At 42.0% G+C, this 25,985-nt stretch overlaps 2 protein-coding genes across 2 annotated transcripts in view; one reads left to right on the top strand and one right to left on the bottom strand.

Moving 5' to 3' along the window:
- LOC311110201 (uncharacterized protein) overlaps positions 1 to 25,985 on the top strand; it is a gene marked incomplete at both ends in the record, with an annotated part of 397,005 nt that overhangs the window by 118,454 nt on the left and 252,566 nt on the right. The gene's annotated exons all lie outside the window — the stretch shown is intronic.
- On the bottom strand, positions 10,831 to 11,714 carry LOC311110181 (uncharacterized protein; the record flags this gene model as incomplete). Its single annotated transcript, XM_084188734.1, has 3 exons — positions 10,831 to 11,087; positions 11,192 to 11,293; positions 11,573 to 11,714. The coding sequence occupies 3 exons, from the start codon at positions 11,712 to 11,714 to the stop codon at positions 10,831 to 10,833; spliced, it is 501 nt and encodes a 166-aa protein (XP_084044860.1).

The raw sequence follows: 25,985 nt of genomic DNA, 5'->3' as shown, positions 1-25,985 counted from the left end.
TAAGATGAAAAATGTCTGTGTATTATTTAGATCTTGTAACTGTGATATCTGACTGTTTTTAACCGTTTAGGTACTGGTATTAACCATGATATCTGACTGCTTTTAACCCTGTAGGTCTCTCTCTCTCTCTTTCTCTTCTCTCTCTCTCTCTCTCTCTCTCTCTCTCTCTCTCTCTCTCTCTCTCTCTCTCTCTCTCTCTCTCTCTCTCTCTCTCTCTCTCTCTCTCTCTCTCTCTCTCTCTCTCTCTCTCTCTCTTCCTCCTCCTCCCCCTCCCCCCTCCCTCCCTCCCTTCCTCCCCAGGTTTTGAGAGATGAGAGATTTTAATGAGAGATTATATTTTCCATGATTCACTGGACTAGATCTCAATTAAGAAATTGACTTCATATTAGAGGAAACCAGCTCACTCACCAGAAAGCAAATTATGAAGCCTGTCTCTCTGACCAGTCAGGTTGTTGTATCTGGTCTGTAGCTGGTCTCTCTATTTAGTCAGGTTGTTGTATCTGGTCTGTAGCTGGTCTCTCTCTTTAGTCAGGTTGGTTTTATAAAGAGAAAAATGCTCCTCTTCAGAGTCTTTGATGATTCTTTTTTCTGGAAAGGAATGATACATATAGCAATTGTAAAAAGCACAATTTCTTAATGCAACTGTAAGTTACAGGCATTAAAAACAAACAGTCTAAACAATGCTAAAAGTGGACAGAATATCTTGGATGTGGTTTGCAAGTTCCTTAAACATGTCTAACAGAGGAGGAATTTAGTGAATTTGGACCTTGTTGTGAAAGTCTGATATAGTGTAATGATTAGATAACAATACACTCACAGACTAGTCTCAGGGAGATGTTGAGAGTGACTTGTAGAACACACAGCATCCCAAAGCTCACAGCACCCATCCTGTAGAGTCTTCTCCCTGAATCCTCAGGTCCTGAGGAGATACACACTGATGTGAGAACACACACACATGCACATATACCCACCCCCCCGACACACACACATACACACTCACTCACACACACACACACACACATATACACAAGCATGTATACACATGCATGCATACACTCACATATTCAAGCAAGCACGCACCTGCACACACATACCCCCACACACCTACAATCACAAACACTCACACGCAAGCACACACATCTCCTCTCCTTCTATCTCCTCTCCTCATATCTCCTCTCCTCCTATCTCCTCTCCTCCTATCTCCTCTCCTCATATCTCCTCTCCTCATATCTCCTCTCCTCCTATCTCCTCTCCTCATATCTCCTGTCCTCCTATCTCCTCTCCTCCTATCTCCTCTCCTCATATCTCCTTTCCTCCTATCTCCTCTCCTCCTATCTCCTCTCCTCCTATCTCCTCTCCTCATATCTCCTCTCCTCATATCTCCTCTCCTCTATCTCCTCTCCTCATATCTCCTTTCCTCCTATCTCCTCTCCTCCTATCTCATCTCATCCTATCTCCTCTCCTCATATCTCCTCTCCTCCTATCTCCTCTCCTCCTATCTCCTCTCCTCATATCTCCTCTCTTCATATCTCCTCTCCTCCTATCTCCTCTCTTTTCCTCTCCTCTCCTTCTATCTCCATTCCTCCTCTCCTCCTTCTCAACCCTATTAGAGGATAAGGTCCAAGGTCCCTCCCCTAGGATTATATTCTCCAATGTGTTTTGAGAAGGAGGGGAGGAGAGAGGACGTGAGAAAGATCCAAGGAAAGATGAATTGAGAAAAAGCCCGTTGGCAAGTCTGTAATACCACTATTTCAACTCTATGGTGAGTTAATCTCTCTCTTTAACCACTAGGTGGAATCATCACTTAACCATTCAGTACTGTATCCAACCATCAACATAATAACTACTAGAGAGAGAGAGAACATTGTTATAGTAGGCAACTGTTAAACAATTATTTTTTTGAAATAATTGTCACCATTCCATGTCTTTACAGAGTCATCTTGTCCATAGTATATCTCAACACAGTCCTCCTGCCCAGAGAACTGACCACCATTATCAGGCTGTCCTGCCCCCCAGTACCTAAACAACACAGGGAACCAGACAGTGAGACACTGTTGTACAAATATCCTCCTCAATTATAGACATAGTCCTATGTTTTTTCAGCTTTAAAGCCACACTCTGTAAGATGTAGATACCATCATCAAGAGTGGGTCATCAACAATTATCATTATTTGTTAGTTAATTACATTTTCATATGAAAATACCTTATTTACATAAATAGGTAAATAAGCCTAGCAACCAGCACTTCTTACTACTAGTTTACAAGCAATTAACATATGACACAAACTCACAGTTGACAGAAAGGCCTATGATCGAACACAGAGCAGCCACAGACACACTGCAAAATATACAGATGTAGGATCTTAATTTGAGCAGGTTTGCTATAACTGGAAAACAGTCCTGCAGCAACAGGAAATGATAATTATTATGATAATTATAATTAATTGACTTTTTTTCTTCTTCTTTAGGGCAAATCATGTCTTAAATTTCAATGTGGAAATTACAAACTTTAGGAACCTTTTTAAACCTTGAATACACTAAAAGTTTGCATTTCCTGCTATTCAGGAAAATTCTCAGCATCAAAAGAGTGATCAAAATGAGATCCTACATCTGTAGGAAGGGTCTCTTCTTTGCGCTATCAGGCTAAGAGACATCTGTGTGTGTTTTACCTGAGTACTGGTCTCCTGGTCCATTATTAGGAGCAGTGTCTGTTGTCTCTTCTCTCTTGGTGCTGGTCTCACCGTCTCTCAGGGTGTCTGCACTGACGTAGATATCCATAATCCTCTCCTCCATCTCACCTCTGTCAAACTTGACCTTGTTGTTCATATCTGGCTCAGCATAGATTACCTTTGACATCTTTAACAATGCCTGGGTCTATCTTTCTATGTAGGTCTACTATACATTAAGTCTCTGCTTCTAGAATTAATGTGGTGGTCTTCCAACATGGCCACCAGGAGGTGTCGTACCTCAACTGCAAGCCCTCTATACGTTAAGTCTCTGCTTCTAGTGATATCTCTGCTGTAGGTGTTAACTCTAGGGAAGTATCAACAAAATGACACGGGTAGTTGTGGCTATGCTAATACAAAAAATAGAACAAGTTTGCATACTTGTGTACGTACTTGTGTGCATGTGTGAGTGTGAGAGATTGTTACAGTGCTTATTGTTAAACGATTTTCTGCTGCACAATATAAATCATTCCATGTCTCTACATGGTCATCTTGTCCAGAGTTTATCTCAACACAGTCCTCCTGTCCAGGGAATGGGACTTGCTATTTGTGATGATGGACAGGACACTATCATACCAGGAAGATAAAGATAATAGAGGGGAAGTGGAGAACAAAGTCTAGCTGTTAACATATATTAAATATCATATGTAACAGCCCCAAGAAAATTCAGAGAGTTTCCAGAACTCCCCCTTCCTTTCACATTTCTGCTGATTTGGACCCTCTGTTTACTCCCAAATATACACCAACATGTTCAGGAGATCCAGGACTACAAACATGGGTCATTATAATGTCCATACAATAGATGTGACACTACAAACTGCTCCAAGTGGATATTGAGGGTTGGTAGGCTTAACCAGTGAGGATGAGATGACAACAGAAACCACCAGGGCTCTCCTCTCTCTTGATGAACCTTATTGGTTGAGGAGTTTTTGAGTGACAGCTGGTTTAACCACTTCACTTCCCTCTTTTGGGACCCATATAGGGGAACAACAGTCAAATATGAGCATTTGATATTGGGCTTATATGTAACTTGACAACAAAGACTGACTGTCAAAGATGATTAAGTAACATCCTTTGATACCCTTTGATATCTCTACAACAATCATATACAGTGTATGTAATGGTGGTTTGGTAGGGTTGAGAATGTTTGCACCAGACCTAAATGGGAGCATGTAAATACAGTGGGGGAAAAAAGTATTTAGTCAGCCACCAATTGTGCAAGTTCTCCCACTTAAAAAGATGAGAGAGGCCTGTAATTTTCATCATAGGTACACGTCAACTATGACAGACAAAATGAGAAAAAAAAATCCAGAAAATCACATTGTAGGATTTTTAATGAATTTATTTGCAAAGTATGGTGGAAAATAAGTATTTGGTCAATAACAAAAGTTTCTCAATACTTTGTTATATACCCTTTGTTGGCAATGACACAGGTCAAACGTTTTCTGCAAGTCTTCACAAGGTTTTCATACACTGTTGCTGGTATTTTGGCCCATTCCTCCATGCAGATCTTCTCTAGAGCAGTGATGTTTTGGGGCTGTCGCTGGGCAACACAGACTTTCAACTCCCTCCAAAGATTTTCTATGGGGTTGAGATCTGGAGACTGGCTAGGCCACTCCAGGACCTTGAAATGCTTCTTACGAAGCCACTCCTTCGTTGCCCGGGCGGTGTGTTTGGGATCATTGTCATGCTGAAAGACCCAGCCATGTTTCATCTTCAATGCCCTTGCTGATGGAAGGAGGTTTTCACTCAAAATCTCACGATACATGGCCCCATTCATTCTTTCCTTTACACGGATCAGTCGTCCTGGTCCCTTTGCAGAAAAACAGCCCCAAAGCAAGATGTTTCCACCCCCATGCTTCACAGTAGGTATGGTGTTCTTTGGATGCAACTCAGCATTCTTTGTCCTCCAAACACGACGATCGAGGGAGATTATCAGTGGTCTTGTATGTCTTCCATTTCCTAATAATTGCTCCCACAGTTGATTTCTTCAAACCAAGCTGCTTACCTATTGCAGATTCAGTCTTCCCAGCCTGGTGCAGGTCTACAATTTTGTTTCTGGTGTCCTTTGACAGCTCTTTGGTCTTGGCCATAGTGGAGTTTGGATTGTGACTGTTTGAGGTTGTGGACAGGTGTCTTTTATACTGATAACAAGTTCAAACAGGTGCCATTAATACAGGGAACGAGTGGAGGACAGAGGAGCCTCTTAAAGAAGAAGTTACAGGTCTGTGAGAGCCAGAAATCTTGCTTGTTTGTAGGTGACCAAATACTTATTTTCCACCATAATTTGCAAATAAATTCATTAAAAATCCTACAATGTGATTTTCTGGATTTTTTTTCTCAATTTGTCTGTCATAGTTGACGTGTACCTATGATGAAAATTACAGGCCTCTCTCATATTTTTAAGTGGGAGAACTTGCACAATTGGTGGCTGACTAAATACTTTTTTTCCCCACTGTATATGTAGCAAGTAAGAAGAATGTATTTGTATTGTAATTGATGAAATGCACTGCATGTGTCACGTCTCCTCCCGTTGCTCACCTCCGGCACTCTGATTCGCCGGTGTATTGAGCCACCGGTCTGAGCGCACCACCTCGGCAACACCGGAATGGAAACCCAACGCACCCTAATCACCTCCAGCTCACCTGCACCTCATCATCTCATCACCACCCCTATTTAGTCCTGGACTGTTCTGGATGATGTTGTGTGTGATTGTTTAGCTTCGTGTCGTTTACTCGATCTTTGTTATTTTTCTTGCTCATTGTTAAGTAAACTTTGACCTTGTTAATTCCTGCGTCTGCGTCCTGCCTCTTCATATAGTCAGTACGCGTCACAGCATGTAGAGTGTGCAAAAATTCAAATGTAGAACTTTTATTAATATGATACTACAAACAAATACAACAATAAGTGTGTTTGTGGATGAGAGAGAGAGTTGTGGGCTACTGTACGTGTTGCAGTATGTTGTCATGGTGATGTTAAACCACTTTCTCACAAATCCAGATGAGTTTGATGCCACATGACATTTCATTCCATGCCTTTAGAGGACCCTGATCTTTGTGTATCTGAGCACAGTCCTCTTCCCAAGTAGGACCTGCATTATCAGGCTGTTGGTCATACCAGTACCTACAGGGTTAATAACAGTCAGATATCATGGTTAATACCAGTACCTACAGGGTTAATAGCAGTCAGATATCATGGTTAATACAAGTACCTACAGGGTTAAAAACAGTCAGATATCATGGTTAATACCAGTACCTACAGGGTTAAACACCATCAGATGTAATGGTTAATACCAGTACCTACAGGGTTAAAAACAGTCAGATATCATGGTTAATACCAGTACCTACAGGGTTATCAACTGTCAGATATCATGGTTAACACCAGTACCTACAGGGTTAAACACCATCAGATATCATGGTTAATACCAGTACCTACATGGTTAAAAACAGTCAGATATCATGGTTAATACCAGTACCTACAGGGTTAAAAACAGTCAGATATCATTGTTAATACCAGTACCTACAGGGTTAAAAACAGTCAGATATCATGGTTAATACCAGTACCTACAGGGTTAAAAACAGTCAGATATCATGGTTAATACCAGTACCTACAGGGTTAAACACCAACAGATATCATGGTTAATACCAGTACCTACAGGGTTAAAAACAGTCAGATATCATGGTTAATACCAGTACCTACAGGGTTAAACACCAACATATATCATTGTTAATACCAGTACCTACATGGTTAAAAACAGTCAGATATCATGGTTAATACCAGTACCTCCAGGGTTAAAAACAGTCAGATATCATGGTTAATACCAGTACCTACAGGGTTAAAAACAGTCAGATATCATGGTTAATACCAGTACCTACAGGGTTAAAAACAGTCAGATATCATTGTTAATACCAGTACCTACAGGGTTAAAAACAGTCAGATATCATTGTTAATACCAGTACCTACAGGGTTAAAAACAGTCAGATATCATGGTTAATACCAGTACCTACAGGGTTAAACACCATCAGATATAATGCTTAATACCAGTACCTACAGGGTTAAAACTGTCAGATATCACAGTTATAACATCACAATGCTAAATAATATACAGAAATGTTACAGCTTAAAGTTAACTTTGTTGACTGCTACCATCAATGACAGTAACCTGTATAGATAAAGGTTGAATGAACTGAACATTTTTAAAAATTTTATTTAACCTTTATTTAACTAGGCAAGTCAGTTTAGAACAAATTCTTATTTACAATGACGGTGTGCGCCGCCCTATGGGACTCCCAATCACGGCCGGTTGTGATACAGCCTGGAATCGAACCAGGGGGTCTGTAGTGGCGCCTCAAGAACTGAGATGCAATGCCTTAGACCCCTGCGCCACTCGGGTCTCTCTCAGCAGTCAGGTTGTTGTAGCTGGTCTGTAACTGGTCTCTCTCAGCAGTCAGGTTTTTGTAACTGGTCTGTAGCTGGTCTCTCTCTTCAGTCAGGGTGTGGTATCTGGTCTGTATCTTGTCTCGCTCTGCATCTGCATTGGTTTTATAAAGACAAAAAATGCTTCTCTTCAGTCTTTGATGCATCTGTTATCTGGAAAGGATTGATACATAATAGTGCATTCTGAAAGTATTCAGACCCCTTGACTTTTTGCATTTTTTGTTACGTTACAGATTTATTCTAAAATTGATGTTTTATTTTATTTTATTTTATAAATCTACACACAATATCCCATAATGACAAAGCAGTTTTTGCTTCTTTTTTTTTAAGCATATTTATAAAAAATCTAAAACTGAAATATCACATTTACTTAAGTATTCAGACCCTTTACTCAGTACTTTGTTGAAGTACCTTCGGCAGCGATTACAGCCTTGAGTCTTCTAGGGTATGATGCTACAAGCTTGGCAGAGCTGTATGTGGGGAGTTTCTCCCATTCTTCTCTGCAGATCCTCTCAAGCTCTGCCAGGTTGGATGGGTACATTCATGAGGTAGTTCGATCAAGTTCAAGTCTGGGCTCTGGCTTGTCCCGAAGTCACTCCTGCGTTGTCTTTGCTGTGTGCTTAGGGTTGTTGTTGTGTTGGAAGGTGAACCTTCACCCCAGTCTGAGGTCCTGAGCGCTCTGGAGCAGGTATGTTCATCAATAATCTCTCTGTACTTTTCTCCGTTCATCTTTCCCTCGATCCTGACTAGTCTCCCAGTCCCTGCCGCTGAAAAACATCCCCACAGCATGATGCTGCCACCACCATGCTTCACCGTTGCGATGGTGCCTGGTTTCCTCCAGACGTGACGCTTGGCATTCAGGCCAAAGAGTTCAATTTTGGTTTCATCAGACCAGAGAATCTTGTTTCTCAAGATCTGAGCATCCATTAGGTGCCTTTTGGCAAACTCCAAGCGGGCTGTCATGTGCCTTTTACTGTGGAGTGCCTTCCGTCTGGTGACTCTATACCATATAGGCTTGGTTGGTGGAGTGCTGCAGAGATGGTTGTCCTTCTGGAAGGTTCTCCCATCTCCACAGAGGAACTCTGGAGCTCTGTCAGAGTGACCATCGGGTTCTTGGTCACCGCCATGACCAAGGCCCTTCTCCCCCTATTGCTCAGTTTGCCCGGGCGGCCAGCTCTAGGAAGAGTTTTGGTGGTTTCAAACTTCTTCCATTTAAGAATGATGGAGGCCACTGTGTTCTTGGGGACCTTCAATGCTGCAGATTTTATTTTTACACTTCCCCAGATCTGTGCCTCGACACAATCCTGTCTCGGAGCTCCACGGACAATTCCTTCGACCTCATGGCTTGGTTTTTGTTCTAACATACACTGTCAACTGTGGGACCTTATATAGACAAGTGTGTGCCTTTCCAAATAATGTAGAATCAATTGAATTTACCACAGGTGGACTCCAATGAAGTTGTAGAAACATCAAAACTATGAAATAACACATATGGAATCATGTAGTAACCAAAAAAGTGTTAAGCAAATCAAAATATATTTTATATTTGAGATTCCTCAAATAGCCACCCTTTGCCTTGATGACAGCTTTGCACACTCTTGGCATTCCCTCAACCAGCTTCATGAGGTAGTCACCTGGAATGCATTTCAATTAACAGGTGTGCCTTCTTAAAAGTTAATTTGTAGAATTTGTTTCCTTCTTAATGCATTTGAGCCAGTCAGTTATTTTGTGACAAGGTCCCAAAAGGTGGAGAAGGAATATCTTGAACAGGAAAACAAAGAGCCCTTCAGAAATTAACTTTTCCAGGTCCCCTCTGTGTCTCTGTCAGTCAGACCGATCCAGACACAATCAATGTTCCTGTTTAATTCATTGATACATTTCTGTTATTGAGAAAGAGAAAGATGTCAATTACATGTGAGTATTAATAATTTACCTGATTCATAAGTGTATGAATCTCTCTCTCTCTCTCTCTCTCTCTCTCTCTCTCTCTCTCTCTCTCTCTCTCTCTCTCTCTCTCTCTCTCTCTCTCTCTCTCTCTCTCTCTCTCTCTCTCTCTCTCTCTCTCTCTCTCTCACTCACTCACTCACTCACATGTTCCTCCTTGCTGTTTATGATCACCAGGTCTGTTCCTCTCTCCAGTCTGCTCTCCGCCCAGGTCAGATTGTTATTACTTGTCTGTAGCTGGTCTCTCTCTTTAGTCAGATTGTTATTACTACTCTGTAGCTGGTCTTTCGCTTAAGTCAGATTGTTATTACTGGTCTATAGCTGGTCTTTCATTTTGGTCAGGTTTTATAACTGTAGCTGGTCTCTCTCTTTAATCAGGTTGTTATAACTAGTCTGTAGCTGGTCTCTCTCTTTAGTCAGGTTGTTGTAACTGGTCTTGACAGACAAGCCTATGATCCAAGCCGTTAAGAGAACACACAGCAGCCCCAGACACACTGCAGCAACTAGGAAGGGTCTCTTCCCTGAGATATCTGGCTCTGTTGACACAGGTACTGTAAATAGCATCATCAATGAGACACAATCGAACATGAACCATATATGTGAAACTAGAATTAGCACAATGACTGGAAGTCTATGGGTATCTGCTATCATGCCATAGACCTCCAGTCATTATGCTAAAGCTAGCTCATCTGACTCTGGGGAAGTAGATAAAGAGCATAACTGACAAAATCCTGAAATATCCCTTTAAGACAAATTATCTCTCTCTCTCTCTCTATCTCTCTCTCTCTCTCTCTCTCTCTCTCTCTCTCTCTCTCTCTCTCTCTCTCTCTCTCTCTCTCTCTCTCTCTCAATAAAAAACATAATTTCAATTTAAGGGGCTTTATTGGCATGGGAAACATATGTTTACATTGCCAAAGCAAGTGAAATAGATAATAAACAAAAGTGAAATAAACAATACAAAATTTACATCAAACATTACACTCACAAAAGTTCCAAAAGAATAAAGACATTTCGAATGTCATATTATGTCTATATACAGTGTTGTAATGATGTGCAAATAGTTGAAGTACAAAGGGAAAATAAAGAAACATAAATATGGGTTGTATTTACAATGGTGTTTGTTCTTCACTGGTTGCCCTTTTCCTGAGGCAACAGGTCACAAATCTTGTTGCTGTGATTGCACACTTTGTTATTTCACCCAATAGATATAGGAGTTTATCAAAATTGGATTCGGTTTCAAATTCTTTGTAAATCTGCGTAATCTGAGGGGAATACGTGTCTCTAATATGGTCATACATTTGGCAGGAGGTTAGGAAGTGCAGCTCAGTTTCCACATAATTTTGTGGGCAGTGTGCATATAGCCTGTCTTCTCTTGAGAGCCAGGTTTGCCTTCGGCGGCCTTTCTCAATAGCAAGGCTATGCTCACTGAGTCTGAACATAGTCAAAGATTTCCTAAATTTTGGGACAGTCACAGTGGTCAGGTATTCTGGTACACAGGAAGCTACTAACAGGAAATAAGTAGGACTTTTATTAATATGATACTACAAACAAATACAACAATAGGTGTGTTTTCATGCGTGTGAGGGTGTCTGTGTGTGTGTGTGGGTTTGAGAGAGAGAGAGAGAGAGAGAGAGAGAGAGAGAGAACGAAGGAGGAAGTTGTGTACACTGTAGGCTACTGTATGTGTTACAGTATGTAGTCATGGTGATGCTAAATCACTTTCTCACAAATCCAGTTGAATTTGAGTCAGGTTGTTATAGCTGGTCTGTAGCTGGTCTCTCGCTGTAGTCAGGTTGTTATAACTGGTCTGTAGCTGGTCTCTCTCTTTAGTCAGGTTGTTATAACTGGTATGTAGCTGGTCTCTCTCTTCAGTCAGGTTGTTATAACTGGTCTGTAGCTGGTCTCTCTCTTCAGTCAGGGTGTTGTAACTGGCCTGTAGCTGGTTTCTCTCTTTTGAGTCGCGATGACCAATGACTCCACCTGTAAAAGGGTAAAGTTAATCAAACATGTAACTACCACACCATTAATGATTAAGTATGATTAAGTAAGCTACTTAAGTCTCATTGACAACATACTAAACTTACAGTAGACAGACAGGCCTATGATCCCAGCCAGTAGGAGAACACACAGCAGCCCCAGACACACTGCAGCAACTCCAGAGGGTCTCTTCCACCACTGAACATGAACTGAATCACAAATTATTCAAGGAAGATCTTTGGTAATGTGTTTTACTGCATCATCCAGGATTGGGACAAATAAAGCTATAGTACTATAGGGTAATCTCACCTTTAATGTGTGTGTTTAATTTGTGTGTGTGTGTGTGTGTGTGTGTGTGTGTGTGTGTTGTGTGTGTGTGTGTGTGTGTGTGTGTGTGTGTGTGTGTGTGTGTGTGTGTGTGTGTGTGTGTGTGTGTGTGTGTGTGTGTGTGTGTGTGTGTGTGCGTGCGTGCGTGCGTGCAATCTTACCTGAAGCAACAACTCCATCTCTTGGACTGGGCTTGAACGCTTTTACGTTGCCATATAATTGGTCATCAATGTCCGTGTTATTCATTGCATCAGGCTCATAGTCTACGAATTCGTCTGAGTTTTCATAGATTCCCTCTGACATCTTAACACACTTGTGGTCAAATACAGTAACTTCTACTTCTAACCTCAGCTCTAATGTATATCTGTACCTTTCTTCTTCCTGGACTGTACTGCCTCTGTGTGATTTATGGTAGTGAATCTCTTTATCAGACAACCACAGTGAAGGGGAAACTGTCAAATCAACACAACACTGGCCACCACGTGACTTGCACCAGCCTTAGTTTCAAATCTAAACATGGTTGTTTCCCATCCGTTTTAAATTATTCAAGTTATAATTGAAGTGATCATCTATTTTAGCAGATACAAAATTGGACATAGATCTTAGAGCATTACTGAGGCTTTGACATCCCAGCCTTCATGAGGAGGTCACGTTATGGCTTGTACTCTGTGGCCAGCCATCGATGGCCATATAGGGACCTTTTTTTCTATGTATGCTGTCTGTGTGTGACATCAGTGTGAGGAGTTATTCAGAGGTGGTGGGGGAAATATATGTCTGCATCTTTATCGGACATTAAAAAGGGGAACTTTATGTGTGTGTGTGTGAGTGTGTATATGTGTGTGTGTGTTTGTGTATGTGTGTGTGTTTGTGCATGCCTGCGTGTGGCATGCAGTGTGTGTGTGTCCTCTCAGTACTGTTCTGCCCTCTGTCTGTGTCCAACTGCAGGTCACACTGTTATCAGAATCTAATCACATTCAGGCTGGTAGACCTCATTAAATGACATTGTTGCTGTTTTATTAATATGTCCATTTGTTATTCTTGTAAGTATAAAAGCGATATATGTTAATAATTTAATATGAGAACATGTTTAACATGTTTACTTAAATAAATAACATTTTACATTACGTGTACATGTTTTCTAAATCTTTATAGAACAATTATTAGTATTTATTTTCTCTCCTGCTCTAGATGGAAGCACTTAATCATTCAGCATGACCATCAACATGATAACTACTAGCCATCATCACTTAATCATTCAGCATGACCATCAACATGATAACTACTAGCCATCATCACTTAACCATTCAGTACTGTATCCAACCATCAACCACACTACTAGCCTACCTGATAAAGAGAATGAGAGAGATAGATAAAGAGACAGAGATATTGATGTACAGCCTGCATGCAATGCTACATAGTGAACTATAAATCTTAACATTGACAATGGCTATTGAGTGATCTATATGAATATACAGTGCATTTGGAAAGTATTCAGACCCCTTGACTTTTTCCACATTTTGTTACGTTACAGCCTACTTCTAAAATGTATTACATTGTTTTTCCTCATCAATCTACACACAATACCCCATTGTGACAAAGCGAAAACAGATTTTTTGAAATGTTTGCATATTTATTTTAAAAAACGGAAATATAACATTTACATAAGTATTCAGACCCTTTACTCAGTACTTTGTTGAAGCACCTTTGGCAGTGATTACAACCTCAAGTCTTCTTGGGTATGACGCTACAAGCTTGGCACACCTGTATTTGGGGAGTTTCTCCCAATCTTCTCTGCAGACCCTCTCAAGCTCTGTCAGGTTGGTTGGGGAGAGTCGCTGCACAGCTATTTTCAGGTCTCTCCAGAGATGTTCGATCGGGTTCAAGTCCGGGCTCTGTATGGGCCACTCAAGGACATTCAGAGACTTGTCCCGAAGCCACTCCTGCGTTGTCTTGGCTGTGTGCTTAGGGTCATTGTCCTGTTGGAATGTTAACCTTTGCCCCAGTCTAAGGTCCTGAGCGCTATGGAGCAGGTTTTCATCAAAGGTCTCTCTTCACTTTTCTACTTTCATCTTTTCCTTCCCCAGATCTGTGCCTCGACACAATCCTATCTCGGATTTCTACAGACAATTCCTTCGAGCTCACGGCTTAGTCTTTGCTCTGACATGAACTCTCAACTGTGGGACCTTATATAGACAGGTGTGTGCCTTTCCAAATCATGTCCAATCAGCTGAGTTTACCACTGATGGACTCCGATCAAGTTGTAGATACATCTCAAGGATGATCAATGGAAACAGGATGCATCTGAGCTCAATTTCAAGTCTCATAGCAAAGGGTCTTACTATTTATGTAAATAAGGTATTTCTGTTTTTTATTTTTAAAACATTTGCAAAGATTTCTAAAAACCTGTTTTTGCTTTGTCATTATGGGGTATTGTGTGTAGATTGATGAAACACATATACTATTTAATCAATTTTAGAATAAGGCAGTAACTTAACAAAATGTGGAAAAAGTGAAGGGGTCTGAATACTTTCCGAATGCACTGAACATGTAAAAAATAAATAATACATATTTCCTGATCTTGCTTATATCTCTCAGATATAGGACAGATACTTCAGAACAAACTTCCTTTAACATTTGAAATCAAAAAGCAAAATGATCATCGGAACGACCTTATTAAAACAATTCCATATAGCTTAGTACTGGTGTTTGGAACATGGTGTAAACTCCCTCCAGCCATGCTTGTCCTCTAACTCTTCATTGGAGCGGGCTGAAAGAAAGAAAAGAGAAGCTCCTAGAATGCATCCCAAATGGCACCCTATTTATTATATAGTGCAGTCATTTGGACCAAAGCATTATGTGCCCTGGTCAAAAGTAGTGCACTTTAAAGAGGATAGGGTTCCATTTGGGACACAGACCTGGTTGTGGTATGTACATTGTACACCATGTTCAGTGGCTTACACAAGGCCAAGGGCACCAGTTACCGCAGTTACTCAGTTTTCTGTGGACGATGTCGACATTCTTTCTTGTGTGTGCCAAAAATATTGACTAACTACTGGTCCCACAAGCTATGCAACATGTTTAACATGATTTTTGAATGACTACCTCATCTCTGTACCCCACATATACAATTATCTGTAAGGTCCCTCAGTCGAGCAGTGCATTTTAAACACAGGTTCACCCACAAAGACCAGGGAGGTTTTCCAAAGACTCGCAAAGAAGGCCACCTATTGGTAAATGGGTAAAAAAAAAGAAGACATTTAAAATCCCTTTGAGCATGGTGAAGTTATTCATTACACTTTGGATGGCGTATCAATACACCCAGTCACTACAAAGATACAGACGTCCTTCCTAATTCAGTTGCCGGAGAAGAAAGAAACCGCTCAGGGATTTCACCATGAGGCCATTAGTGATTTTAAAATTGTTACAGAGTTTAATGGCTGTGACAGGAGAAAATTGACGATGGATCAACAACATTGTAGTTACTTCACAATACTAACCTAAATGACAGAGTGAAAAGAAGGAAGGCTGTACAGAATAAAACATATTCCAAAACATGCATCCTGTTTGCAACAAGGCACTCAAGTAATACTGCAAAAGATGTGGCAAAGCAATTCCCTTTTTCTCCTGAATACAAAGTGTAATGTTTGGGGCAAATCCAATACAACACATTACTGAGTACTACTCTATATTTTCAAACATAGTGGTGGCTGCATCATGTTTTTGGTATGCTTGTAATTGTTAAGGACTGGGGAGTTTTTCAGGATAAAAAAGAAACTGAATGGAGCTAAGCACAGGCAAAATCCTAGACGAAAACCATGGTTCATTCTGATTTCCATCAGACACTGGGAGATGAATTCACCTTTCAGCGGGACAATAATCTAAAACACAAGGCCAAATCAAAACTGGAGTTGCTTACCAAGAAGAGAGTGAATGTTCCTGAGTCGCCGAGTTACAGTTTGGAGACTTAAAAATATATGGCAAGACTGAAAATGGTTGTCTAGCAATGATCAACAACCAATTTGGAAGAATTTTGAAAACGAATATTGGGCAAATGTTGCACAATCCAGGTGTGGAAAGCTCTTAGAGACCAACCCAGAAAGACTCACAGATGCAATCGCTGCCAAAGGTGCTTCTACAAAGTATTGACTCAGGGCTGTGAATACTTATGTAAATTAGACTTTTCTGTATTTCATCTTCAATCAAATTGCAAAAATGACAAAAAACATGTTTCACTTTGTCATTATGGGTTTTTGTGTGTAGATGAGTGAGAGAGAAAAATCTATTGAATCAATTTAGAATTCAGGTTGAAGCACAACAAAATGTGGACTAAGTAAAGAGCTATTAATACTTTCTGAGGGCACTATAGCCTATTAAACACAACAACTGTTTCCAGTGAGAATAAGGCAGGTCTGATGCTCATAAATAAATTACATTTTTATCTACTTCACCCGTATTTTATTTTTGCAAAGAAAAGGTGTGTAGTTCCAGTAGTTAGCTACATCACTACATGGCAAACAAGTAATTAACTACTGAAAACACTACAAAGATTTTAATTTAGTTAAACTACCACTGAACCACTCGGCTCACACAACCAGTTCAATGTCTAGTTTTGATTTACATTTGGTTGAGTTGTGAACTAACCATGAATTCGATGTGATATCAACAACAAATGTCACCATGTCATTGGATTTAGGTTAAAAGGTGGGTGAAAAAAATATGAAATGCCCATACGTTGATAACTTTTTGCAAATCCAATCAGTTTTCCACGTTGATTCAAATTTTTTGGTTTGAAATCACGTGGAAACAACTTTGATTCAACCAGTTTTTGCCCAGTGGGAAGCTATTGCAAAATGTAGTTCAGAAAGGAAACAACATGTAGAAATATGATTAACCATTTATTAAAGAATGAATAATGCAAATCTTGGCGATATGAATAAATAGTTGATCTGATGTGGCTCCACCCGGTCCCTCTCTGTTCTCTGTCTGTGGCCCACAGATGGTGGCAGGATGCTTCAAGGCTCCATCCACCAATAAGAAGGAGACTTGGGTTGCATCCAAAATGGTATCCTATTCTCTATATAGTAAACTAAAAAGGGACATAGGGTGTCATTTGTGATGAAGGCTTGTAGACAGACAGTTTGTTGTAACGTCCTCTTCATCTTTGATCATTCTGTTCCGTGCTTCATTTCTTCCTCTTTTCTGATGCTGTGTTGTTTGTTTATTAATTTGGGTTGAGTGTGTGTGTATGTATGTGTGTGTGTGTGTGTGTGTGTATGTGTGTGTTCATGTGTTCATTTTCTTCTTCCTCTGCTGTGGCTCACTCTGACACTGAGACCTAGATTCAATCCGTAGAGGAGAAGATCTGCGCTGTAGTGCTATTGAAATGTAAAGTTAATTTTCAATTGAGCTGACATATGCAGAGTTTACCGTGAATGCAGTCTCCGCAAAGAAGGGAACATTGCCTTTGAATTTCAATTCCACTATAGCGCTGATCTTCTGCGCTGCAGACTGAATCTAGTACCTACAGCGTGGGCGTGTGTGAGAATGAAGGAGGAAGTTGTGTGCACTGATGGCTGCTTTATGTGTTACATTATGTTGTCATGGTGATGTTAAACCACATGTATCTTGTCTGTAGCTGGTCTCTCTCTGCAGTTGAGTTCTTTGAGGCCTTGTTATCTGAAACAACAATGTGTGCATGTGTGTGCATGGACATTTCTGTGTGTGTGTGCATGTGAGAGAGACTGTGTGGCTGTTTCCTGAGGACTGGTCTCCTGGTCCATTATTGGGAGCAGTGTCTGCTGTCTCTTCTCTCTTGGTGCTGGTCTCACCGTCTCTCAGGGTGTCTGCACTGACGTAGATATCCACAATCCTCTCCTCCATCTCACCTCTGTCAAACCTTTTGGTCATATCTGGCTCAGCATCGATGGCCTCAGATATCTCCAACAACGTACTATGTTTTCTGTCTAACAGGTCTGTGTTAAGTCTCCCCAGGTTCTTGTGATATCGTTACCTCTGCCCTGTGTCTGTTCCTGTCCCTTACCGTAAGTGACACAGTTTTAACAGATGAGAAACTGTCAAATCAACACATCACTGGCCACCACGTGACTCCCCCCACTTTAGCTTCAAATGGAAACATGTTTGTTTCCCATCGTGCACATCTGTTTTAAACATACACTATATATACAAAAGTATGTGGACACCCCTTCAAATTAGTGGATGTTGATATTTCAGCCACACCCGTTGCTGACAGGTGTATAAAATCGAACACACCGCCATGCAATCTCCATAGACAAACATTGGCAGTCGAATGGCCTTACTCAAGAGCTCAGTGACCTTTAACGTGGCACTGTCATAAGATGCCACCTTTCCAACAAGTCAGTTTGTGAAATTTCTGCCCTGCTAGAGCTGCCCCGGTCAACTGTAAGTGCTGTTATTGTGAAGTGGAAACGTCTAGGAGCAACAACGGCTCAGCCGTGAAGTGGTAGGCCATGCAAGCTCACAGGACCGCCGAGTGCCGAATCGCATAGCGCGTAAAAATCGTCTGTCCTCAGTTGCAACACTCACTACCGAGTTCCAAACTGCCTCTAGAAGCAACATCAGCACAATAACTGTTTGTCTGGAGCTTAATGAAATGGGTTTCCATGGCCGAGCAGCCACACACAAGCCTAAGATCTCTATGGTCAATGTTAAGCGTAGGCTGGAGTGGTGTAAAGCTCGCCGCCATTGGACTATGGAGCATTGGAAACACATTCTCTGGAGTGATGAATCATGCTTCACCATCTGGCAGTCCGACGGATGAATCTGGGTTTGGCGGATGCCAGGAGAATGCTACCTGCCCCAATGCATAGTGCCAACTGTAAAGTTTGGTGGAGGAGGAATAAGGGTCTGGGGCAGTTTTTTTTGGTCCGGGCTAGTGAAGGGAAATCTTAATGCTACAACATACAATGACATTGTAAACGATTCTGTACGTCCAAATTTGTGGCAACAGTTTGGGGATGGCCCTTTCCTGTTTCAGCATGACAACTTCCCCATGCACAAAGTGAGGTAAATACACTATTGGATGCACATTTTGGTTTTTGCGCTAGCACTACACAGCTGATTCAATTAACCAACTCATCATCCAGTTTGATTATTTGAATCAGCTGTGTAGTGCTAGGGCAAAAAACTAAACGTGCACACAGGGTGGGTCCCAGGACCGAGTTTGGGAAACCCTGCTCTATGGCTCTGTCTGACACTAAGGCTCTATCTAAATTAGTCTTTCATCGATTCCTCTCCTCCTTCTCAACCCTATTAGAGGAGAATGTCCAAGGTCCCTCCTCTTGGACCATATTATCCAATGCATTTTGAGAAGGAAGCAAGGAGAGAGGAGGAATTGAGGAAGGATGAATTGAGAAAGCGTCCATAGGCAAGTCTGTAATACCACTATTTCACCTCGATGGTGAGTTAATCTCTCTCTTACATTTACATTTTAGTCATTTAGCAGACGCTCTTATCCAGAGTGACTTACAGTTAGTGAGTGCTTACATACATTATTATTTTTTTATTTTTTTATACTGGCCCCCTGTGGGAATCGAACCCACAACCCTGGCGTTGCAAACGCCATGCTCTACCAACTGAGCTACATCCCTGCCGGCGATTCCCTCCCCTACCCTGGACGACGCTGGGCCAATTGTGCGCCGCCCCATGGGTCTCCCGGTCGCGGCCGGCTACGACAGAGCCTGGATTCGAACCAGGATCTCTAGTGGCACAGCTAGCACTGCGATAGAGTGCCTTAGACCACTGAGACTCTTTAACCACTAGGTCAGGGTTCTTCAATTCCGGTCCTGGAGGGCCGAAACACCTCTGTTTTTCATCCTCTCCTTCTAATCAGGGGCTAATTCAGACCTGGCACACCAGGTGAATGCAATTAACAATCAGTTAGAAATAAAAAAACAGAAGTGTTTCGGCCCTCCAGGACCGGAATTGAAGAACCCTGCACTAGGTGGAAACATCACTTCACCATTCAGCACTGTATCCAACCATCAACATAGTAACTACGAGAGAGAGAGAGAGAGAGAGTTTTTAGTTTTTATAAAACCTTTATTTTATACTCAAGTGTTAACATAAATAATGGCACACTGCCTTTTTAGAAATGAAAAAAAAAAAAAAAAAATGTAATTCCTAAATAAAATAAAATAAAATAAAATAAAAATACAAAAGAACATATACATTCAACTCATTTCATCAACAAAAAATAGTTTCCCCTCCTCCACAAAACAAACCGCTCTTTCGTAAGCCCACTTCTCCTCAAACAATGGGAGATCTTTTACAGCTGAAAAGAACTCAAAATCCACTTTTATTCTTGCTTTCACTAATCCTTTAAAAACACATCTTACATCCTGCCCATGTCCCGTTTCTATCTTATGTTTCCTACTCAGAAAAATGGACATCTTAGCTTGTCCCAAAATAAAATGTAACAGTTGACATTTTCTTTTCTGATGCTTACTATATTGAAACCCCAAAATAAAAACAGTGTTATTGAAAATCTCCCCTACAGCTTTAAACAAAGACTCCAGCATTTCCAAGAGAGGTTTTATCCTCTCACACTCCATAAAACAATGAAAAATTGTTTCTCTTATATTACAAAAAGGGCATCCATCTCCAACATCTGAGTTAATAACAGATACAAAAGCATTAACTGCAATGATGCCATGTAAAACCCTCCATTGCATATCCCCAGTACCCTTTTGTAACGGTGGCTTGTACAGTGCTCTCCATGCTGGCTTTACCTTGTCATCAATGCCCAATTTTACCCTCCATGGAGTGTCTTTTCTATTTTTCAATTTATCTTTATTCAAAACCTTGACACACCCCCTGTATAAGTCTTTCCCATTCACCTCATCCAAACCCACCTCTTCCAACCCTCTCAAATCCAGTAATAGCGCCTTTCTTTCTGACTCTGGGATATTGGGTGTAATCCCTAGTCTCGGAAATGAGACGTTTTCATCTTGTACCTTCTTCTTGTGACTATTCAGCATACCCCACTCTTCTGCTGACAGAGCCTTCCTGCAGCTTCCCAGCAGTTGTCCGACAATCCTTTCCGACCTCACCCCCAAATGTTCAGCCACCCTTCTTCCATCCATTAAGGCGGTCCCAGCCATGGCCATTAACTGTTTTAAGGTGATGATTTTGCCCTTCACCAGAATCTTGGAGAAATATGGAACAGCTGCAGTTGTACAATCCAGTCTTGCCCCATACACCAGAGGTTCCTCCAACAGCCAATGCGCTGACTCTGCTGACGTTCGTCTGGACACCTTCATAATGCTCCACACCCTAAGAAGGCCTCTGTAAAACGGAGGTACTCCCTCCCTAGAAATCTGGCTACTATCAACCAAAAATAAAGCCTTCTTTAAACCTAATCCCCCAACCTGCTGTAATACAAGACCTGCCACCCCTCTCCAAACCACATTTTCCGGTCCATAAAGCAACCTTTGAATAAACTGAAACCGGAAAGCAGCAGCCCTACTAGCAAGATGTACAAGACCTTGTCCCCCCTCCTCTTTTGACAAATACAAAACACTTTGTGGAACCCAATGATATTTATCCCACCACCCCTATACGTGCTTAGTGATAGTTAGACAAGATAACCTTAAAACAACTAAACTAATCAATATAAATATATACACACCAAAACCCAAAAGAGTGAAAAAAAATCCAGTCGCTCTCACACTCACTCCTGCTTCACGACTCACTCCCAGCATGCACTCCAACGAGAGAGAGAGAGAGAGAGAGAGAGAGAGAGAGAGAGAGAGAGCGAGAGAGAGAAAAAAACATCTTAAGCCTATCACAGGGATAACCAATAGTTAGTGTGTGATCGGTTTCTCACAGACCCAGTGATGTTTAACACATGGTGCATCCTTCTAACTCTTCAATGGGTCTGTTGCTGTCTGTGAGATCTCAACACATGCCACCTTGACATTCAAGTTAAAAACACAGTCACCTGGAGGAGAAGGAGGAAGAGGAGGAGGAGGGGTTAATAGACAATACATTAGATAACTTATCAACAACGTTGAGGTCATTGTTAGGGTGTACAGTTCTATTGCTTTTCCAGTGAGTAAGAGTGACTGGCTAAACACTGAGCTGGAGGACATTGGTCTATAGCCTATGTAAGTCAAGACAGTACCATACCTGTGCTGCAGCGGAGAAGTCCTCCATGATGCTGGTGGCCCGGGGCAGATCCTCCTTGGTGACCTCAATGGCCTGACCTGGAGGAAGAGAGCACAGTATGTTCTAATAATTCTATAAGAAGCTGTTAAGCACTTTGTGACAACTGCTTTATGAATAACATTGATTGATTGGTTGACCTCCAGAGGCCTGGACCTCCAGAGCTGAGCGTCTGATTTGGCCATCCGGTTGGAGGCTCCGCCCTGACAGGGGAAGCCTACGACAACGACGTCTGGAGCGTAGGTTATCAGTCAACATGAGGAAAGGAGAGGAGAGGGGAGGGAGGAGAGGTAGAGAGAGGAGAGGAGAGGTAGAGAGAGGAGAGGAAAGGTAGAGAGAGGAGAGGAGAGGTAGAGAGAGGAGAGGAGAGGTAGAGAGAGGAGAGGAAAGGTAGAGACAACTTGATGACAGAATAGAGAGAGAGGAGAGTGTCAGAGAGAGAGAGAGATGAGAGTGAAAGAGAGAGAGATAGAAGAGCGAGAGAGAGAGAGAGAGAGAGAGAGAGAGAGAGAGAGAGAAGAGTGTCAGAGAGAGAGAGAGAGAGAGAGAGAGAAACAGAGAAAGAGAAACAGAGAAAGAGAGAAACAGAGAAAGAGAGAGACAAACAGAGAAAGAGAGAGAGAGATAGAAAGAGACAAATAGAGAAAGAGAAAGAGAGAGATAGAAAGAGAAAGAAAGAGAGAGAGCGAGAGAGAGACAGAGAGAGAAACAGAGAAAGAGAGAAACAGATAAAGAGAGAGACAAACAGAGAAAGAGAGAGAGATAGAAAGAGACAAATAGAGAAAGAGAAAGAGAGAGATAGAAAGAGAAAGAAAGAGAGAGAGAAATGAAAGAGAGAAATATAAACAGTAGTGAAAGCCCTAGTAACCACAGACTTGGTGATCTCTATGAGGGTGGTTACAGTCAGTGGAGGCTGGTGGGATGAGCTATAGGAGGATTGGTTCATTGTAATGGCTGGAATGGAATTCATGGAACGGTGTGAAACGTGGTTTCAATATATTTGATGTGTTTGATACCGTTCCATTAATTCCATTCCAGCCATTACAACGAGCCTGTCCTCCTATTGCTCCTCCCACCAGCCTCCACTGGTTTGTATGTGCATGTGCTCTTTAGTGCAGTGTCTTTAGCAGGAGCATCGTTGAACACAAAGATTTCAGAGGAGGGTGGCGCCGCCATGAGGGCCATCTGGGAATTACAACACACACACCAGAGAGTCAGACCACACTGGGATCAAGTACTGGAACTCTATGGGAAATAACATTTTCAGTCCACTGGCTAACTAACCAGCTCTGGCAGAGTTGCAAAAACAGGCAACCACATTTCAAATGCAGCCGTTCAAATACAGCCTTCATATTGGCACTGTGAAAGTAACTTTTCATGACATCACCTGTACAAACACGCGCACACACACACACACACAAACAAACAAACACACGCACACACGCGCACACACACACACACACACACACACACACACACACACACACACACACACACACACACACACAGCTCTGGTACGTCTCCTACTCCTGATGCTGTCAGGGTGTTGATGCTCTGTTTGAAAATGTCTGTGTTTATTGTGATGATCAGAGGCCCAAAACCTGCAAACACACACACACACACACACACCACAAATAGCTAATTGTGTAAGACTTGATCGAACGTGAAAATTAATTGTTATTCCACACAAGTAAAAATAAAATAAGTTTGTGTTAAAACAGTCATTCTGCTCCCAGTTTCAGGGCAGGCACTTGGCATGTGATGTGACAATAATGTTGGAGTGGGACAGCACTAACAGATGTGGGACCAGGCTAACACCCACCTGGGTCGTTGAAGGGGATCCAGGATGTATGATGAAGGTTCCTGCTGGGTTCCTCTCTTACTGTCCATGATGGAGAAGGACTCTCTTAGCCTCAGTGATGTCATCACTCATACTGCCTGTGGTGTCGATGACAAAACACAACACTGATGACTGGGTGATACCTATTAACCTGGGAGGGAGGGAGGGAGGGAGGGAGGGAGGGAGGAAAGAGAGAGAGAGAGAGAGATAGAGAGAGAGAGATAGATAGAGAGAAAGAGAGATATTAGGGAGTAGTAATTATGAACCAAAAACACCTTTTGTTATCCTAGCTCCTCCCAACAGTTTACCAGGACAGCCCCCTCATCATACAGTAGTCTAATTCTTTCCATCATAGTGATAAAATCCTACAATTTAACACAAAATGTCTGAAATAATTAACTCTAGCCTTAACATCGCCCACCTACTTCAGCCTCTCTCTCTCACCGTAGGAAGTCGAAGGTAATGTAGAATTAGAATGAATCATTCCAATTGTATAGAAAGTCCAGTAACAGGATGCTACAGATGTCCAGAAAGGACAATAACCTTTAAAAGACAGAGAGAGAGCGAGAGACACAGAGACAGACAGATAGAGAGAGAGAGAGAGAGAGAGAGAGAGAGAGACAGAGACAGAGAGACAGAGAGAGAGAGAGAGAGAGACAGAGACAGAGAGACAGAGAGACAGAGAGAGAGAGAGAGAGACAGAGAGAGAGAGAGAGAGAGAGAGAGAGTGAGAGAGAGAGAGAGACAGAGACAGAGACAGAGAGAGAGAGAGAGAGAGAGAGAGAGAGAGAGAGAGAGAGAGAGAGAAGAGTGTCAGAGAGAGAGAGATAGAAGAGCGAGAGAGAGTGAGAGAGAGAGAGAGAGAGAGAGAGAGAGAGAGAGAGAGAGAGAGAGAGAGAGAGAGAGAGAAAAAGAGAGAGAGAGAAGAGTGTCAGAGAGAGAAACAGAGAAAGAGAAACAGAGAAAGAGAGAAACAGAGAAAGAGAGAGACAAACAGAGAAAGAGAGAGAGAGATAGAAAGAGACAAATAGAGAAAGAGAAAGAGAGAGATAGAAAGAGAAAGAAAGAGAGAGAGCGAGAGAGAGAGAGAGAAACAGAGAAAGAGAGAAACAGATAAAGAGAGAGACAAACAGAGAAAGAGGGAGAGATAGAAAGAGACAAATAGAGAAAGAGAAAGAGAGAGATAGAAAGAGAAAGAAAGAGAGAGAGAAATGAAAGAGAGAAATATAAACAGTAGTGAAAGCCCTAGTAACCACAGACTTGGTGATCTCTATGAGGGTGGTTACAGTCTGTGGAGGCTGGTGGGATGAGCTATAGAGGATTGGTTCATTGTAATGGCTGGAATGGAATTCATGGAACGGTGTGAATGTGGTTTCAATATATTTGATGTGTTTGATACCGTTCCATTAATTCCATTCCAGCCATTACAACGAGCCTGTCCTCCTATTGCTCCTCCCACCAGCCTCACTGTTTGTATGTGCATGTGCTCTTTAGTGCAGTGTCTTTAGCAGGAGCATCGTTGAACACAAAGATTTCAGAGGAGGGTGGCGCCGCCATGAGGGCCATCTGGGAATTACAACACACACACCAGAGAGTCAGACCACACTGGGATCAAGTACTGGAACTCTATGGGAAATAACATTTTCAGTCCACTGGCTAACTAACCAGCTCTGGCAGAGTTGCAAAAACAGGCAACCACATTTCAAATGCAGCCGTTCAAATACAGCCTTCATATTGGCACTGTGAAAGTAACTTTTCATGACATCACCTGTACTTACACGCGCACACACACACAAACAAACAAACACACGCACACACGCGCACACACACACACACACACACACACACACACACACACACACACACACACACACACACACACACACACACACACACACACACACACACACACACACACACACACACACACCTGTAGTCCAACAGGCACAGCTCTGGTACGTCTCCTACTCCTGATGCTGTCAGGGTGTTGATGCTCTGTTTGAAAATGTCTGTGTTTATTGTGATGATCAGAGGCCAAAACCTGCAAACACACACACACACACACACACACACACAAATAGCTAATTGTGTAAGACTTGATCGAACGTGAAAATTAATTGTTATTCCACACAAATAAAAATAAAATAAGTTTGTGTTAAAACAGTCATTCTGCTCCCAGTTTCAGGGCAGGCACTTGGCATGTGACAATAATGTTGGAGTGGGACAGCACTAACAGATGTGGGACCAGGCTAACACCCCACCTGGGTCGTTGAAGGGGACAGGATGTATGATGAAGGTTCCTGCTGGGTTCCTCTCTTACTGTCCATGATGGAGAAGGACTCTCTCTTAGCCTCAGTGATGTCATCACTCATACTGCCTGTGGTGTCGATGACAAAACACAACACTGATGACTGGTGATGCCTATTAACCTGGGAGGGAGGGGGGAGGGAGGGAGGGAGGGAGGGAGGGAGGGATGGGAGGAAAGAGAGAGAGAGAGAGATAGAGAGAGAGAAAGAGATATTAGGGGTAGT

The sequence above is a fragment of the Coregonus lavaretus genome (assembly GCF_964263955.1).
Source record: "Coregonus lavaretus genome assembly, contig: SUPER_35_unloc_2, whole genome shotgun sequence".
Classification (NCBI taxonomy): domain Eukaryota; kingdom Metazoa; phylum Chordata; class Actinopteri; order Salmoniformes; family Salmonidae; genus Coregonus; species Coregonus lavaretus.
Note: the sequence above shows the minus strand (reverse complement) of the source record. Positions and strands in the feature narration are given on the sequence as shown.